The sequence below is a fragment of the Apus apus genome, chromosome 3, assembly GCF_020740795.1.
Source record: "Apus apus isolate bApuApu2 chromosome 3, bApuApu2.pri.cur, whole genome shotgun sequence".
In the NCBI taxonomy this organism is placed as follows: Eukaryota; Metazoa; Chordata; class Aves; order Apodiformes; family Apodidae; genus Apus; species Apus apus.
The window spans coordinates 99,531,043-99,549,423 of record NC_067284.1 but is presented as its reverse complement, the minus strand read 5'-3'; the positions used below and the strand labels follow the sequence as shown (position 1 = coordinate 99,549,423).

General features: G+C 39.4%; 1 protein-coding gene across 6 annotated transcripts in view; it reads right to left on the bottom strand.

The window, feature by feature from the left end:
• LOC127383389 (sorting nexin-9-like) overlaps positions 1–18,381 on the bottom strand; it is a 625,662-nt gene that overhangs the window by 290,548 nt on the left and 316,733 nt on the right. For 5 of the 6 annotated variants that reach the window (XM_051616250.1, XM_051616254.1, XM_051616253.1 and 2 more), the window contains 6 exons: positions 16,837–17,009; positions 15,079–15,229; positions 12,371–12,467; positions 8,366–9,155; positions 7,385–7,515; positions 2,261–5,377 (listed from right to left, as the gene is read on the bottom strand). The exons of the other annotated variant lie outside the window; for it this stretch is intronic. In XM_051616250.1, coding sequence (XP_051472210.1) covers positions 3,665–5,377; positions 7,385–7,515; positions 8,366–9,155; positions 12,371–12,467; positions 15,079–15,229; positions 16,837–17,009 — 3,055 coding nt within the window. In that variant the 3' untranslated portion in view covers positions 2,261–3,664. Of the gene's footprint in view, positions 1–2,260; positions 5,378–7,384; positions 7,516–8,365; positions 9,156–12,370; positions 12,468–15,078; positions 15,230–16,836; positions 17,010–18,381 lie in introns of those variants that run through there. 6 annotated transcript variants of the gene reach the window in all.

Below are 18,381 nucleotides of genomic sequence, written 5' to 3'. Positions count from 1 at the left end.
CTTTCTTCTAGTAGTGATGCATGGCACAATGTTTACTGATTTTGGTGTAAAACAGCAAAAGAAGATGGAAGAGAAAGTGCTTTTAAGCATTTTTCTTCTGCATCCTTCCATTTGGGTAGTTGAAAATATGTTTCTGAGAAGGATGTTTTCACACTTTTTTTATTTTTTTATTCCCCTGGAAGGTTTTAATTTCCGAAGTGATTCTAAAAGTGAGTAAGTTTCAGGGCCTCTATGTATCTCATTGCTGCTCTTTCAATCTATAAGCAATTATTTGCTTGGGCCTGCCAAGGAAAAAGATAGCTTATTTAAATGTATATTAGTCAAGTATTTGTGTTTGATTATTGCCTAAAATACTAATTGACTGCTTTCCCCTAAATATCTCATTGCAGTTTTAAAATTTTAGATATTTCACCTTTCTGATGTTACTAGTCTGAGCTTCACTATAGAGTATCTGTGATCACATCAGCACAAAAAATGTCATTTTTTGGGTCAAAACTGTTCTTATAGGAACAATACCGACAGCAGCTCAAACTTGTTCAGGATTCAGTCAGAACATGCTAAGTTCACAAGTCTCATGAGCAGGCTTGAGACCATTGTGGGAGAGGTGAAAACCATACATACACAAGAGATGGAACTGGCCTTCCTTCTGGTAAATGTGCTGTAATACTAACCAGGGATTTAGAAAATGTACTCATCCTGAAACAGCATAAAATCATGTTCAGGCAGAAAACTGTATTACTAACTTTTCCTTCCACTTTTCCAGTTAGCCAGCTAGTTCTCAGCCCAACTGGAAGAGTGGCAGCAGTGTTCCATACATATGGACACCATGTGGCTGGCTGGCATTTTTTTCTCCACCACATTTTTTAACTAGGCTCAGAGCAGTCCTGAATGCCATTAAGGCACTGCCTCTGATGGCTCACAGAATTTGCCACATGTGTAGTTTCCCCCAGAGGACTCTGGGTCTGAATGATGAAGAGAAAAAGAGAATAGACGTCCTTCCTTGTCCTTAACAAGAAAAATATCACTCAGCGGGTTTATTTAACAGCTTGCTTGTATCTGTGGGGCAACATCAAGCAGTTAAATGGTCACAAGAAATAGGTTTAGAAGGGGATTCTACTTCCACGCTGCCCAGTATCAAGCTGTAAAAATCATCCTTGAGGTACGCCTCCCATGATGGAGAGCTGCAAGTGGGTTATAATTTACCACACATACTTCTGAATGCAGCAATATGCAAGAGGAAGACAAGACCACTGCAGCACATGATGTGGGAGCAGAGATATTACTGAATTAGAAAAGCGAGCAGCAGAAATACTTTTCATGACACTAGGGAGTCACGTTTCAAACTTGGCTTATAATTATATATATTTTACCTGTCTCTGAAATTCTCTTACATATATTAATGTTACAGCAATCTATATGAACAAGATGGGCAGTGTGCCAAAGGGGGTTGTAATTTTCAAGTACCTCCGTATTGTTGTTGGAGAGAGGAGGAGGATATCCACTGACAGTGCAATTATGTGGCAATTCCAGGGAAATTGATTATTATTAGCTTTTTATGATCACACTAACAAAGTCAATGATCCAAGATAAAATAGCAAAAATTAGTGCTTGAACAATATTCAGCAACAAGATATCTCCAGGTGAAAGCGGATGTATCTGAAACCAGGTAATTCCTGAAACTGAAATGGCCACCTCCCACCAATTACAACGATGGATGTGCTCTATTAAAGCCTGATCCACTTTAATGGGGGACTCCCAGGGTGAGAGGCCATGTAAGTATGCAATGACACATACAGTATCGAGAAGTGTGTGGGGGTGTTTATTCTAAATACCCACATCACTGGGGTATTTGCACCTTTAACCAACAGAGAGAATTACAGGTAGTGGATACAGACCAATTTCTTCCAGTTGGTTATTGCTTTTACAAAATCTTTTGTCATTTATTTCTAACATCCATCTTCAGTTCCCCAAAAACACAGCATGGAGACTGGATACCTGAATAGTAAGAACTATCGTTTGCCAGCCATGTCTTCCCCTCTGAGGCTCTGTGGTTTTATAAATGATAACTAAAAATGCTTCTCTGTGATGCAAAAAGGCTTTTCTACAAGGACAGCAAGTTGCTGCAGTAGTGTAACATTTTTGAAGGTCATAATAATAACGTAGGGGAAGGAGAATAATCATTATCGCTCTTGTAATTAGTTTGCTTTCTGATATCCCACACTGCAACTAGAACATTATTCAAGAACACCCATCACAGTGCTTAACAAGATTTAATGTACATTTATTCTTAACATGTGGAACATATAAAGATTTTATACTGAATAAATGAAATTCATTAAGCCAGAGGAAAAGGAGGAATTTACATCAAGTTTTTTCTTTTTTAACTACATTATCTTGAAATACAAATGCAGATTCTTGTCACTGAAAAATCTTTGAAGTTGTGTTTCTTCCTTTTTTTTTTTTTCCTGTATATATTTTTTGTCTGTAGACTGGTAACCATTTTCTTAAATCAATCCATACGTAACCATTTCCACACCTTAGTTTATAAAGCAAATTGTGATCGGCTGCTCTCCCGAAATAGAGCATGACTTTATACATACAGAAACTTGTACATTACCCTCAGTTGGTGGTTTTCTGTGTTGGGTTTTTTCTTTTTTCTTTTTTTTTATTTATTTATTTATTATTTTTTGGAGATATGGCCCAAATAAAAGAAAAAATAATTCTACTATCACTTTGTAGATACCACATCATGAAAAAAAAACAACCTAAAACCTTTGTACTAAAAAAAAAAAAAAAAAAAGAGGGTATGTTTAATGTACAACTTCTATATACATCACGGCCCTTAGGCAATAAAAAAATATTTTAAAAAATGATTAAAGGAACTGTGAAGAACTGTCATTGCAGAAAGTCAAAAAAAACCAACAACCAGATGTAGACATGACAGTTCTGGTGAGGAAGCAATTGATGTTTATCATCAGGTTTTGTTTAAAAATCTTCGACTTTTTTGTTTTGTTTTGCTCCTAGCCTAATGTCACCATTTCTCCTGAGGAGAAACCAGTATCGTTTTGTATTTTTACTACTGACTGACACCCTCCTTGATCCCCTACACCTACATCACTAGAATCTTCTATTGCACAGAGCTTTGGGTGATGGTATACAAGTTTTTTTTTATTTTTTCCTTATTTGAAAAAATAAAACACACAGGAACTTGGTAGGTTGGTTATTTTTCACCTTTTTCTTTCAAAGTGGTGAGATTTTTTTTCCATCATACAATGGTCTGCCATAACATTTTTTTTTAAAAAGTCACTAGTTCGCTTCCCAAAAAATATGCAATACAAACATGGAAAAGAACATTGAAAAGGATAATCTATGGAAAAAAAAAGTGTGACCTTTGAACGTACTAGACAGCAACTTTGGTTAAAAAAAAATAAAATAAAAAGATGTACTTATACACATAGACAGCAAATATTAATTTCATAACTGTTCAAATTAATAATTTCTTTAATTCCCAATTGGTAAATAGTGAATGGGGCAGAGGAGCAAAGATTCTTTTTTTTTTTTTTTTTTTTTCCTTCTTCCTACGTTGGATAAACAAGAACAGAAAACAGCCAGTTATATGTGACCCTCTAATCTCCACTCACACATGCTTGGCTTCTCACTTATGTCATAACTGCCCAATCTGAAAAAGTACATCACAGATGACAGATGCAACCAGAGAGTTCAGGACAGCAGATATTGAGATATCCAGCAAACGACCCTCGTGCAAAAGGAACTCGGAGCGGTTCTCGTCCACTCTCGCCATGGCCAGCAAGGCCTTGGCTGCCCTGCACATCATGTCTACGCTAGGTGGCTCCAGAGGTGGAGGCTGCATGTGCATGAGGTTATGCTGGCTCTGCTGGTACTGGGCCATAGTGACCCCATCCTCCAGGAAGCTTATCAAGTTTCCGATGCTTCCCTTCTGCACAGCTATTGCCCTTGCTGCTAATGTGTCCCCCTGGGCAAGGTTCGATAAGAGCGCCATGGACATTTCTCGGCAGACCGGGTTTTTGCGGTCCCCAACGTACCTAACTAAAGTAGCGTAGAGTTTCTCCTGACGACTGAATGGGGGGGTGGCCAAGATAAGGTCCACGTTATTGTCCTGGATACTGAGCTTACACAGGGTCTCCAGCACAAGTCTCTGAGGCGAAAGAACTGAGTTGGGCCCCACGGTTGGAAAAGGATCCTGTGCCTCCGCAGACGGACACACCATCCAGTGCAGCAAGCCATCCAAAATTGGCAAACAGATGCTTTCTGTGTAAGCAGACAAGTCTAGCTGCCCAGAAATGTTGGCTAATGTGACCAATGTATTATCCCTCAAGACCTCGAGGCAGTCCCACCACCACTCATCCTTGCTGCAGGCTACCCCTTTGTCCTCCTCTTCTTCTTTCTCATAAGTCTGCGGCGCTCGCTTTCTTTCTGGATGCTCATGGTGAAGAAGGATCAACTTTCCCAGGATCAGCACCAAGCCTGGATGTTTGGACATTTCGGTGTCATTGCCAGGCACAAAAGACAAGCTACGGACGATATTTGACACACATATGCAGCGTTTGGCCAAGGAGTCTTGCCAGTGAGTAATGGTGCATAGAGGAGTCTCATCCCGGCTCCTTGGCTCATCCTCTAGCAGTTTAATATTCCGGTGGCTTTTGGCTTGATGGATCCCAAAAGGAAATTTACTGCTTTCTGTTTGGGAACCAGAGTTTGAGTCTTCAGGCAGTGCTCCTGGGCGAGCTGAGAGGACATCATCAATGGTTGCTGTTATACTTTTTTCTTGTTGTTCCTCAGATTCACCTTTCCCCTCGAGGTCCTTCTTTTTGCTTGGAGAGTTCACAGGAGGAGGGGCTTTCCTGCGTGGAGGAATCTCCATTTTGCTTTCAAAGTGAGTCTGGATATGCTCAGTTGTGTCACCACCACCAAGCTGCCAGTGGAGAAGTCCACTATCAAATTCCTGAACGCGTCCAAGTTTGTCAGATCGGTCAACAACAAATAGATTATTTTTCTTTACAATCTTTATTGGCAGCTTATCAAATTTACTGGCTTGTTTTGGCCTCTCACTTGGATCAGCAATGGCACCAGGAGTGGAAAAAATAATGCTCTTTTCTTCTTCTTCTACCTTTTCATCCTCCCCTTCCTCCTCATCTTCATCAAAATAGTCAATACATTCCTCGTTCTCCTCTTTTCCAGTATCCTCTGCCACCGACTGGCTATCATCTTTCTTGGCTGCTTTGTGATCAAGTGCTTTGTGACCTGGATCTCCCACTTCATATTCCATAAGGATTCCAAAAATGTCAATCAGGCATTTTCTAAAATATTCTACTAAAAGCTCAAGAAATCCAGACAACTGAGGGAAGAAGAAAAAAACATAAAAATCAGATAAATACTTTTGCCTGCATGGAATTTTATTAGGAACACTGATGCATACATCCATGAATATTTCCCTCCTCCTGCTGTGGACTTGTAGCTAGGTCTTATATGGCAGAAGCTAATCAAAGGAAATTCTTCTGGCATCTGTCCAAACAGTACATATATAATGTCAAACTACCACAGCTCCATTTGCTTAAATTGCAACAGCTAAGAGAAGTACAGAACTTTATTCATATGTGTCCTTTCAGCTAAGGTAGACATCTAGCCTAGCTGTTCAGTCCCCTTGGAAATGTCTAGTATTCTTCATTTTCTGTACAATATACTAAAGTTTCTAACTCTCTTAAAGAGTTTTTCTGACTTGGACTTTTATTAGATGCCTAAGCTTCACAATTCTTCCTCTCCTCCTTTGTCTCTCAGTCTCTAAAACCAACTGTCCTGTAGGAATCTGCAGTTCAGGGTCTAGGTACTGACATCCTAGGTTTACATCCCATCTCTGTTGGAATAGTTCAATTTTTGCCTGGCAATTTTTAAAAGTTGTTACTGGAGCCTGGTGCTCTTAAGTCATCCTTCAGAAACAGTCTTCATTTAGGTTTAATCCTCTTAATTAACTTGTAATAATTTTGTTGTGGAAAGGCAGTAGCTGGACTTGGTATTAATTTACCCTCAGTGGCTTTATTATTAAACATGCTTTGCTGTTACAATATATTCAGTCTGATTGTCTGGCTTTTAATACTTTTTTTAATTGTGGGCTAGGAAGTTTTCAACAAAATGTATCCTGTTGTCTGTTCTTTATTCTCTTACGATTGCTAAACCCTCAAAGGATTAAGAACAAACTGATGCTTATGAACTCCAGGAACTGTCAGTCATCGTACAAAGTCCTGACTGCCACTGGAAACAGAGCCCAAGGCAAAAGTAACAAAAATATATAAACTTCAAATATGCTGTGTATTCTGTGCAATTTACACAGGATGCATCTTTGAAATTTCAAATAGAATTTGGAGGAGATTCACCTCACTTAACTTCAAACACCTGCAACAGTTACACAGCTAACCTAATTGTCTAGATTCCTTTTATTATCTACTGTCTTTTACAGGCCATTTCTAGGGTATGATTCATCTGACCTATTTTAGATCTCTGCTTCAGGATGAGATGAATCATGCTATAGATATCCCTAGTTCTAAAGTTAGGTGGGATTAAATGTACCATTTGTGTCCATATTTTAAAAAAGAGGTCATTATCTTAATAAAATAATGAGTTACACTATTAGTAGCCAAGGAATGAATGGAGGAGAGAAACTGAATATTTAATTTGTACAAATTTTAAATGATGTGTATTATCTGCATGCCATCTATTACTACCACCTAACAGGCCAACAGTTAGAGCAGGGCTGAAAAATGCTGGGAGGTAGGGAGGCAAAAGCACACACTGTTTAATCCTGTGTTACTTGCATCCTGTGGAAAGCCAGTGGATTTTGGTGTTTAAATTCTCAATCTGATATTTCAGTGCACAATTAATTTACTGGAAGAAGAAACCACACAGAAAATAAGCAATTAAAATAAATCCCACAGCTTAGTATGGAACTACTGAATAAGACAAGTAGTCACCAAAAGTTAGCCTCAAATCAATTTAATATAGTTTTGCCAAGCCTTTTTTGGAAACACAAGTTAAGCAAGATTGCAAACATATCGCTGTCTTCTGGGATTGTCCTTATTCTTGAATATGAATTTATACATTAGTCTTCTGTCATTACTAAAATTCACATGTCCTTTCTACAAGGGATATCCTTCTTTCAGGCTTACTATTTCCCCTATCCATCCTAAAGTGATCTCATTGCTCACTATTACCAGTCATTAAAAAGGGATGTTTTGCAATATTCAAATTTATTTTCATTATATTAAATTTTAAAGGACTTCAGCGTTTTTTAGGTATCTTATTTCATTATTTTTTTTCTTGGAAAGTTGACTTGGACTGCTTTCCCACCTACCTGGGAGAGGTTGAAAGTAGCAACAGTGCTGTCATCATACAGAAGAATATTAATAGTGTCTAGCGCCCAGGTGCTTTCAGCCAGAAGACCAGATTTAAGAGACATCATCACTCTCCAGGCCTCAGGAGTTACTGGAGAAAGAAAGGAGAAGTAAAACAGTGCATCCTCAGAGACGGTTAGTGAGTTCTGAAAGACTGAACTATCACATTCTGAGGATGCAGAATTTAAATGACGTAGTTACTGAAACAATGCTTCAGACCCTGTTTTCACCACTTTTAGTCCTGTTCAGTTTTTCTATAACTGCTGCCCAGCTGTAATACTGGAGAATATCTTAATAGGGCCATTCTTCCTGACTTTGCTGAAGCCAAAATAACCGTTCAAACTTAGAGAAGTTGACTAAACCAAATAATCAGTAAATAAAGGTAGAATATTCTGTCAGGAGTGTGAGAATTTGAAGTATGAGAACTTGAATACAAGAAATATAACAAGAATTCAAGATAAGACAGTTGAGAAAGAATAGGGGGAGAAACAAACATGACAAATAATATGCAATGAATAAATTGGCCATTCAAGGGAAGCAAAGACTATAACTACACAGCAGAACAGCACAAGCTTTCATAGAACAAGAACATAGAAAGCTTTGCTCAGCTAAATGTTGCACTGGTGATTTAACAGACATTCTGAAAGACCTTTTGACATGGATCATTTGGAAATCTGAGGTAAGCTTCGTTTTTAATGCATTTCTGGAGACCTCAGGTCTCTATATAAAATATTTCTTTAGTTTCATGTCAGATTATCTGGGATGAGTTTTATCTATCATCCTCACATACATTTGTTATTACATTTTTATTGAAGATTATAATATTCTAGTTACCATAGTTAACTGTTTCTCAAAACAGTCATAAAATGTAAAAGAAAATAAAAATCAAAGTCCCTTTCTCCCAACCTGTTTTGGTATTTGGCTTTTGTTTTGATGCTTACCAATATCTTTTGAGGTAATCTTTCGTCTTGGTTTTAAGACTGGTTGGGATGCTTCTACAGAGCCTGGGGGGAAGGTAATTTCTCGTCTAATCGGTGGTGGTTGGGGTGGTGGTCCTGTGACCTGTGACACTGGAACTGTGGGTATAACCTTTTGCATCTTCATGGAAGGTAGGAAAGGAGACTTGCTTGGAGACATACGGTTTTCCAAAGAGCGCTGGAAGGATGCTGGACTTGGAGCTCTAGAGATGTGGTTTGGCATAGAGGGTGGTGTCTGGTAGGATGACTGAGGAGGTCTAGTGATAGGCTGCATGGAGGCTGAGGATGACATGTAAGAAGGCTGACGTTGGTTGACATGAGAAGGCCACTGACTCTCATGGTTTATCCTCTGGTCAGGTACCATCATATCATCAGTGCGATTCATCCCTGGATACGGTGGGGCCTGTGCAGGGCCTCCTGGACCTTGCCTGTTCTGGTAAGGGTAAGGCATATCATTTCGTGTTGGCCACATGTTCTGCTGAGGACCTTCGCTGGAGGATGACGACTGCATGGGGCCACCAATCATCTGGGGAGGTATTCCATGCTGCTGCATTTGTCCTGGGCCCTGCATCCTCTCCCTGTTATATGGATATGGATACTGTCCCTGCATGGGCCTCCTGTCAGGCCCTGTGTAAGCGTTGCTGTACTGGTTATACATTTCCTGTTGCTGGTTGCCATACTGCATGTTGTACATATCCCCTTCATGGCGTTTGGCTGGAGGCCCATACATGCCATCCATGTGCCGCTTATAGTTCTGAAAAAAAATTGAGAAAGAAGATGTGTCAGTTTTACTTCATACACAATATAAATGTGTTGGCTGAAAGCTCATTTAAAGAGCTGAAGGCACTTAGTTCTGGAGGAACTGTGCTGATTCCAGAGTCAGGCATGCAGTGCCACGCTTAGGCTTGATCTAGTGCTTTCTTTTTAAGCCTGTTTTGCTGTGCTTAAAACTTACTACTCAAAGGAAACTTATCCTTGGGCTAAATTTTCTTAAGCTTGCTCTCATTTTTTCCCTTTCCTTTTCCATTCCTATCTGTCAGATTATATTCCACTGGCCATTTCAGACATGCATGAAAAGGCAAAGGTCCTCACCAACTAAAACATTTTGACTTCTTTTTTGTGCTTAGGCTACTAAGAAGAAAAATCTTTAAAAAAATTCAAAACTGCTCAGTAAATCTTTTCAAGGGACAAATTCGGAATAAACACTTAAAATAACAAGATATGCTGCAAGCATGCATGTCTGAAACACTGGAACTTACAACAGGCCATAGGCTACACACAGTCAATTTATTAGTAGGAGAAAATATTCTGCTTCATTTGCTACTCTGTGTGATTCCCAGGAACGTGATCCTGTGTTTGGGCAATCATCCCTCTTCCCAAATCATCCTCATCACATTTAATTTACTGTGAGATTATTACAGCAAATGGTCACATCTAAACATTCTGTTCTAGTTTATGCAGGTTCTTACCCTGTTGATCAGTAATGAATGAAGCAATGTAACTACAGCAATGTAATGCCACCTGTGGTTTATTCCCTCTTTGTTTCTCATGCTCAAGTGGGGAATGCTCTGCAACGTAAGCTGTTTTACCTTGGGGGGAGTTGAGTTGTTTTTAAATCATACAAGCTTGTATATATTTAAGATGGCACAACAAAAAACGTTACAGTTTGAGGGGAAGGTGGTAAGGTTTGCAGCAGTCCCTAGTTCCTGTGGGAGTCTGTTCCATAGTTCAAACCATACTGAGTGCTCTGAAGCAAAAAATGTGAATTAAATGGGTGATTTTTGAATAAAAGATCTATGGCAAATTCAAAGTTACAGCTCCCTCGGAAACTGTATCTCAGTCACACTGCACAATGTATACTAAAGTACTAGAGTTAAGACCAGATAAAATTCTGCATGTATGCAATATGGGTCAGTTAAAGCCGTTCTGGGATTCATAAACTCATCTTCCAACTTTGTTGCACATAAAACCACAACGACTGTATTGCATGAAAGTATTTTTTTTTAAAACTTGCTATAGAGCTCTCTGGCTACCTAAGAAATACCTATTTTCAGCCTCACATAATGTACTTGCTGTTGTGAATTCCACTCCTGGGGCCAATTTATACATTAAGAACTGACTTGGCAGTTGCCACACCTAAAAAGGTGGTGTTTGTTTTGCCACAGTGACTAAAAGCACTTAAAGTAGACACTTGGGAATGAAGTGTGTGCCTTTGGAAAGCAGTTCAGTGCTCTTGTGTATGTAACAGCAACATGCCTCATGGTAACCAGCGTGGAGGACCGGGAAGCGCCTGAACTCCCCCTCCCTGTGTCAAGGTTTGGCAGGAGACTGAGGCTGCACAGTGTGTGTCTCTCTCCACCCTCGAGTAGTCACAGAGTCACCAACACAGGTCACCTGCTTGTGGGGTCTTGGGGTATAAGCATTCATACAGGAATTGAAAAACCTGGCTCAAAGTGCTTCATTAGCCCCAGGAGGTCATGCTTCAAGTACCTCCTTCCCAGGTCATTCCCTAGCCTTCAGGTTATAGATAAAGCTTTGAAAGGGCCATTTTTCACATACTTCCTCTATAACTATAGATTGAGATTTAGGAAATTGAAAATAAGATACTGGCAACCTAATCTCTAGCTAAATGAAGAAGTGGAATCCTCTGGGAGGCAAAGGGAGAGGCTAAGGCCAGCCAGGATCCTTGTCCTTCATTCTTGACTGCTTTTTAGAATTAATGCATTTTGCATTCAAGAGTCATTGTACAAAGCATGTAAACAGCACTAAAGACAGGGTCAAATATATTTTTACAAATTCTAGATGTCTTCTTGCTTAAAAGAACATGTAGTTAGTATATTCCCTGCATGTTAGCATGGAATATCACTAACTATAATGTTATATATATATTTGCAATTTCCCCACTAAATCACCTAGACTGCTAGCATATGTTCACCATAAAGAACAAGAAAAGCTTATTCATTATGTTATTTTAAAGATGTTATGAACCAACAAGATAAGCAAGAAATTCTGAAAGTGGTATTTATATACATTTTCAGTACAGTGCAATGGAACATCTCCTCTTTTTGGTCTCCCCATCAAATTTCTTAGTAAAATTACCCCAAACTGAAAAGACTATCTGAAGTTGGCAGAAAACTAGCTTACATTTTAATTTTTATACTACAAGGAAATGCCTTATATTATGAAGCTAACTTCAACTTTAATTATTGTATCACTATAAATGAATTAATAATATGCAGGATAAAACTCTGATCCTATTGGAGTTGGTGGAGTTTTGCTATTAACTTATAAGATGGGATTTTACCCACAAGACATTAATGATCTTAGTAATTAATATAATTTATATTTTCACAGTTATTACACATTTAGGGATAATCAAATATTCAAATGTTTAAAGTATTTTTAATACTAATAATGTTCTCTTTCATGTATTTCTACCATGTTATTACTAGAGATAACCTGGGGAATGTGCCATGGGACCTATATTAATAAGACAGATATTTCATATGACCCAGCATAGCACAGTAAATATTTGAGAGTGCTGCATGTTTTACTTTGTTCCATTTTTTTTGGTTCAACTTGGTTGCAGGACATTAAGTTAAGGCCCTTCAACCTGCCAGCCATGAGGCTTTCCTATTTGTTTCTGGAGTAAGGCAGCATCACTTTAATAGTCTATGAATTATACTTTCCCAATCTGCTGGTTAGTAACTTGGGACAGTCACTTGATACATATCCAAAGCCACAGAACATCTGTTAAAATTTACAGTCTTCCAGTGTAATGAACACATTTTCCTATAGCTGCATATACACTGCTTATCCCTATGGCCTGTGATTTTGACCAGAGCTACAGTGCTTCTCTGTGCCAAAAGACATATATTGTATATACAAATTTTTGAATGTATACAGAATTTTGGGGTGACATTTATTAAACAAATGCTATGAATACAACTGGTTTCCCCTCTCTCCTACCTGCTGCTGTGGATACATTCCAGGCTGATGTCCTCCATATGGTGGCTGTCCTGAGGGAGGTCCTTGTCCTGGATACTGCTGCCCATAAGGCTCATGCCTAAAACGAAGCATTAAAATCAACACTTAGAGCTGCTGGAATTTTGAGGCCACTGGGAATAGCAAAGGACTCTGAAGATCTTGCCCCTTGAAGATATTTGCCATATGGAAACAAGGTGAAGAGTGTGGTCTGGTCCCAAGCCTTATGTAGTAAGCTCTGCTGGAGCTGGTAGTGGAAGGAAGGAAATAAAGCAGATAGAAGAAAGGAGAAGCAGTGAAGAGGCAACAGAGAGATTTGCAGGTAGCAGTCAGGAATGCAAACAAGGTATGGTCAGTTAAGAGGTAAGAAAGGCGGCTGCAGCCACTGGGAACCTGTCTTAGGTTGAAAAGTATCTCTTGTACAGCTCAAAGTTTGCAAGTCAAACTTCTTGTGTTTTAATGAGTCAGTCTCCAAGCAAGCTACTTTCTGGATTATTTAAGAATACAATCAATAGTTAACTGCTAATTATTAACTACTAATTATTTTAGTCTTATGATGAAAGACAGTGCACATTTAATTACAGTATGTAATGTCTAAATACATCTTATTGAGTAAAAACAGCAGTCATAATTCTGCTAATGTTCCTGTAGTGTTTAATTCAAGCTACAGAGTGAAGCATACATATAAGAGGTAGAGTTGTGTTGCACTTGGAAACTTACCTGTGGCCTTCAAAACCTCTGTGGAGCACTATAGTGCAATTGAAATATTTTTAGAACATCTGAATGAAATTTAGGTTGCTGAAATGAAGTACTTGGAAAGTATTACAAATAGCACTGTATTGCAGACCAGTATGTCGTAATTCCTCTCTGCACACTACCAGTGAGACCTTATCTACAATTCTATTATAGTTACGGAAGTAATATATCAGGGAGAGTCAGAGAAACAGAGATCTGGAGAGCCTGACATACTAAAAGAACTAATGGGACCTTATATTTCCAAAAGCATACAAAATTCACAGTTTTTGAGAGCTGACTGGAGTGAAAGCAACAGCTGTTCAGTATCTTCTAAAATTATGAGGTGGATGGAAACAAATTGCCTACTGCCAGTTAAAAGAACAATGTAACTGATGGGAATGGTCTACAGATGTCCAAGATGGTACATGCAATAGAACAAAACGGAGCAGAGGTTTATGTATGTTACACATAAGGGAACACTTCCTAAGCCCTCAGTTGCTAGCCATAGGATAACCACAAGCCAGGTGAAGTTGTGGAAGCTTCAGAACTGGTGTCATTTAAAGCTGCTGGGGAGAACTTGTGCCTATAAAATATGTTCAATTCCATGTTGGCAGGAAGATACACGAGGTGGGATGCAAACTCCTTTTTAACACTGCTGACTCTAAGGCTATAGGAAGTCTACTGACTCACTCAAGCCTCCATCCCCTCCCAAGAAACTGAACCAACTGTAAAAGCCTAAATAAGAACAGACAAAACAGAATTAACACACCAAGAGGTCACATATTCTGTCTCAGTGCTCTCCCAGAGGCTGCTAGCACTCACTACCTGGTTATTGCAGATATTATAAACAGAGAAATCAGTGTTCACCTTTGCTGGCCAGGGTATTGATTAGGAGAGTACATGCTTGGGTCACTGTTTGAAGGCACCATGTTGCTTTGACCAGGTGGTCCCATACTGCCTTCAGGACCCAGCCCATGATCCGACCTAAAAAATGACAAAGGAAACCTCATTCCGTAAAAAGCGCTTACTCTCCAAAATTGCCAACAAAGTGAACCAAACAAACCACACCCCTTCAAAGAAAACATTCTCTTGACTTATCACCTTCCACGGAACCCTTACTCGGCCTGTCTCCCCAAGAAATGTGGCCTGTTGAACAACATTATTACACTTGTGTTACTCTACACATCTACTGCTTCAAACTACTGACTGAAAACTATTCCAACGTTACACTCAGAAGACCCACACTGCACCACATCAGCCACTACCAGGAAACAAAAGCAAAGCTAATGTACACAGCCTAACAAAACTGAAAGCAGGAATACAGCCAGAGCTGCAAAACCTACCATAACACTTAACATAAACCAAACATTCCCAAACCATTCTGCTTGCTATGCCAATGCTTAGACATCAATGATTTTACTGATTTAGTTTTTTTTTCCCCTGAAGCTTTTCCAAATTTATTTTGTGTACTTCTCTGAAAGACAAACTTATGAGGGTCCTGATGGTCACAATGCAAGATTGGTGTCCCTGCAGCTCAGACAACAGACTCCAGACTTTCCAAAGGCTAACAGACCACAAATCAGACATATTTAGGCTGTGCATTTTGTTTTTCATAAAAAGTCCATCAACAACTATTTAAGTGAAAACATAGCCAGAAAACTAACTCAAGTGCTACTTTATGCCATCACAGCCCAGCCCAGCTACCAGTTGAAGGCAGCTGTCAAACACACCCATGTGCGGATCTGGTGCAGACTGAGGTGTGACAGTTCCTCCTTATTAATTTCCATGAACACCTAGACTCCAGTCATTACCAATGGTTTGAATCCCAGTCATTTAGTAAGATGCTATAGGAAAGGCAGGCTGCAACGTTCTCTGCAAGGTGCACTGGGAAAATGAGAAGGGGAGAGAGAGGATCATTTTCACTAACGGCCTTTGCTTTTTCCTTAAGATTGACTCACCTCCTGTCGTAGCCACTTCCGTAAGAGAACTGCTGTCGCTGGCTCATGCTCATGTTGGACATTGCTCCAGATGGACTCTGGTTATACATATCTTGTATTCCACTGTTAGGCATTTGTCCAGGAGCCATGAAAGGCTCATTGCTTCCAGGCACTGCAACAGTAAGGGAAATTAAATATATTAGTCTGGGTGTTTAAAGACATCTTTCTATTAAATGATGTATTTTAAAATAATGTTCAGATCCTTAGCACTGCCAAGGAGAATTAGCTGGTGTCTGACAAGCTCTCCAGGGTCTGATAAAAACCCATGAAGCAGCACCACTACCAAGATGACAGTTATAATGTTAAGGAGCTGCAAGCAAGCAATCTCATCCTATGGAACTGAGCTCCTCAGGCACCAGGCCTTCTTCATAGCTGAAGACGAACTCACTCTTAAACAATGCTAAAAATGAACACAAGCATAAACCTTCCAAACCAGATGAAAGAACATCTCATAATTTGCATTACAAACCTGTCAAAATCAGGCTCTTCTTTTTCCCATAAAGCCCTCATACACACATGCATGCCACCAATTTGTTAGGGAGGGGATCTGTATCCTAATGTAACTTCTCAAGCAGGATGGGCACATTCTACAGGTCCAAGAAAAGGCACATTTGCCACTATGACTGGATACAAATCCTCAAGTAAGTGGAGGAAGATAAATCCATCCATTAGCCCCTCACAGTAAATACTGAACAGAGACATTTCTGTTTCAGCAGGATAAATGTGAAAAATACGGTGAAGTGCAATAAACTCACTTAATCTCACATGGGTATAAAACCTAAAGTGAATCTAACGCAGAGAGGGTTTTCCCTTCCTCCAACTGTGTCCATGGTCGAAACAGAGGAATTTAAAGAGAAAGCTTTTTAAAAGTCACATCAGATTATCTCTTTTAAAGCATTTCTACACTTCATCACGTATCTTTTTTCCCCTGATTTCTGGACCTCTTTTTCCTATTTCTCCCTTTTGCTCCCTTTCAGTTTCCACTTTCTTAATTTCATCACCTCCATCTGCTCTTCTCTTCGCAGCCACTGTGAGCCCTGCTTTTGTTCTTTCCTCCCACTTTCCTATATACAAGCCATGCAAGACATTAATTTTTAAGCACATTTTACAAATATCCACAAAACCATCTGTAGGTTAACTGCTCAAAAGGACAAAAGTCAAGTTTGACATTAATTTTGATTTTTGCTTTCTAAAAATATACAAACTTTGACTGTGTTTATCACTTTTTGGCAGGGACTGTCCAAGTGAGAAAAAAATTATCTTTCCTATTCTGAAAAATATGTAGACTGAGACAGAGAGCATTAGGAAACTTGTTCAGTTCTGCACAGTGAATTCTCAGGTCAGCCCTACTACCAGGCATATTCCTTCACCACTTCACATTCTAGCACTGAAGCCCAGCATCTGATTCGAAGAGTAGCTAACGACCTTCAACGGCATTGCAGAAAATCTAACCATCTGAATTTATGCCATTTCCTGAAAGGTATTTCTACAAGCATTTTTAGGACTCTGTTAAGTCTAAAATAAACAGTGTGACTCTGAGAGGGGAAAATATGACAAGACCAGAATGCAACACAATTGCACTGCACCTCTCCTCTTGCTTCAAGGATACCATTTTACCAATGGCAAAATCAGCAAATCAAAAAGGCTCATTCTGACCAACAGAGAGTCTTGAGTACATGGATGTAGGAAAGAACATTTAAGCTCCCACAAAGAAAATACCTTTTCTCATTCCACCGAAAGGATCTTTATTTGGCTCATATGGCATCCTTCCCATCATGTCTGGCATGTTTATTCCCTGCTGGTATGGTGCATTTGGCGTCATGGAGTTTCGCTTCGGGAATGCTGAGTCACTCACGTCAGAAAAGGGATCGTGCACACTAACTGCGCTGTTTCTAGCAGATGAGAAAGGAGGCATTAACATAATCGTGCTGATAAGAATTCTGAAAGCAGACTGGACTATACTACACTTTGCCCATGATGCTGTGGCAGTGCAGGACACGTCTGAGGAAGATGCAAAAACCTTTCATAATGAACAATCATCAAAGAAATCTACACTTTTTTTTTCCCCATCTGGCTACTTACCTTGATGATCAGGGTTTTTAATCCAATACGACTGTGCATGTTCCTATTATTCATATAAAAGCCTTAAACCCTTCTGAAATGTCAATAAGCTGTTGTCCTCACTACCCCAAGGCACTGAATTCCACAGGTTAATTATATGCTGTGTCGAAACAGTATCACTTTTTATCAGTTTCATATTTATTACCTTCCAAATTTACCAAGCTCCCATTGCTCTCCTACTAGAGGAAAGACTAAATGGCAGCACTTGATTTACCTTCTAAATACCATTTACTGTTAGGAAGAGGCACTAACCTTCATGGTTGCAGCCAGCTTTATTCTCAAGACCTTAAATATTTGGCTTGAAAAATGGAGTTTTCCTGATAATGATCAAATATACTCTTAATGCAAAGGAAATTTTTTTTACCTAGGGGAAGAAACCTCAATCTGAATTACATGTTATTAGAAAAGGTTCTTGGCCTTTTTTCTTCAGTATCACAGATGATGAAAAAAAGGTATGTTTAGTTTGAAGTGACTCTGCACATAGTTCAGAATGTTTCTGCTGAAGTCAACAAGAACCATTTTTGCTGGACTTCTGTGGGATAACAACCCTTAATGAATGCTGAGAAGGCTTCACTTCACATTAAGCTGGTGTGTGATTACAGGACAAAGAACTGAAAGGGATCTCTTGGTCCATCCAGTTGAATCCTCTGCTATCTCACTTAACCACTGTTAATCTATACACTTTTCATAATTTGAATTTAAGTAACACCTTAAAACCACAGATTTTTACCCCACTGTATTTATTAGAAAAGCACTCCGGATCCATACTTTTATAATGCTTGGAAGTGACTGGAAATAAGCTCCTTTGTTTTCCTGTTCCCTGCTCACCCCACCAATTTTTCTCTATAATCCATTAGTTTGAATTCCTCCTTCCTGAGGATGGATGCCTGGATCTGTATACCAGAGGAGGACAGGGTATGCAAGGAAAGGAAGGCTGTGGTTCTATGTTGGTGCTGCTGGGTTCCACCTTCCTCCCCACTCTTCACATATTCACATGTCCCCCTTTGCACTGATGCTTTTCTGATCCTTCTCTGGTGTTCAGAAAGCTAATGCAGATCCTACTCCTTCTTCCCTTTCCCTCTCTCCTCTCCAAAAGGAAGTAATTTTCTGCCATTTTCAAGGCTCTGAGTGGTTCACCACAGA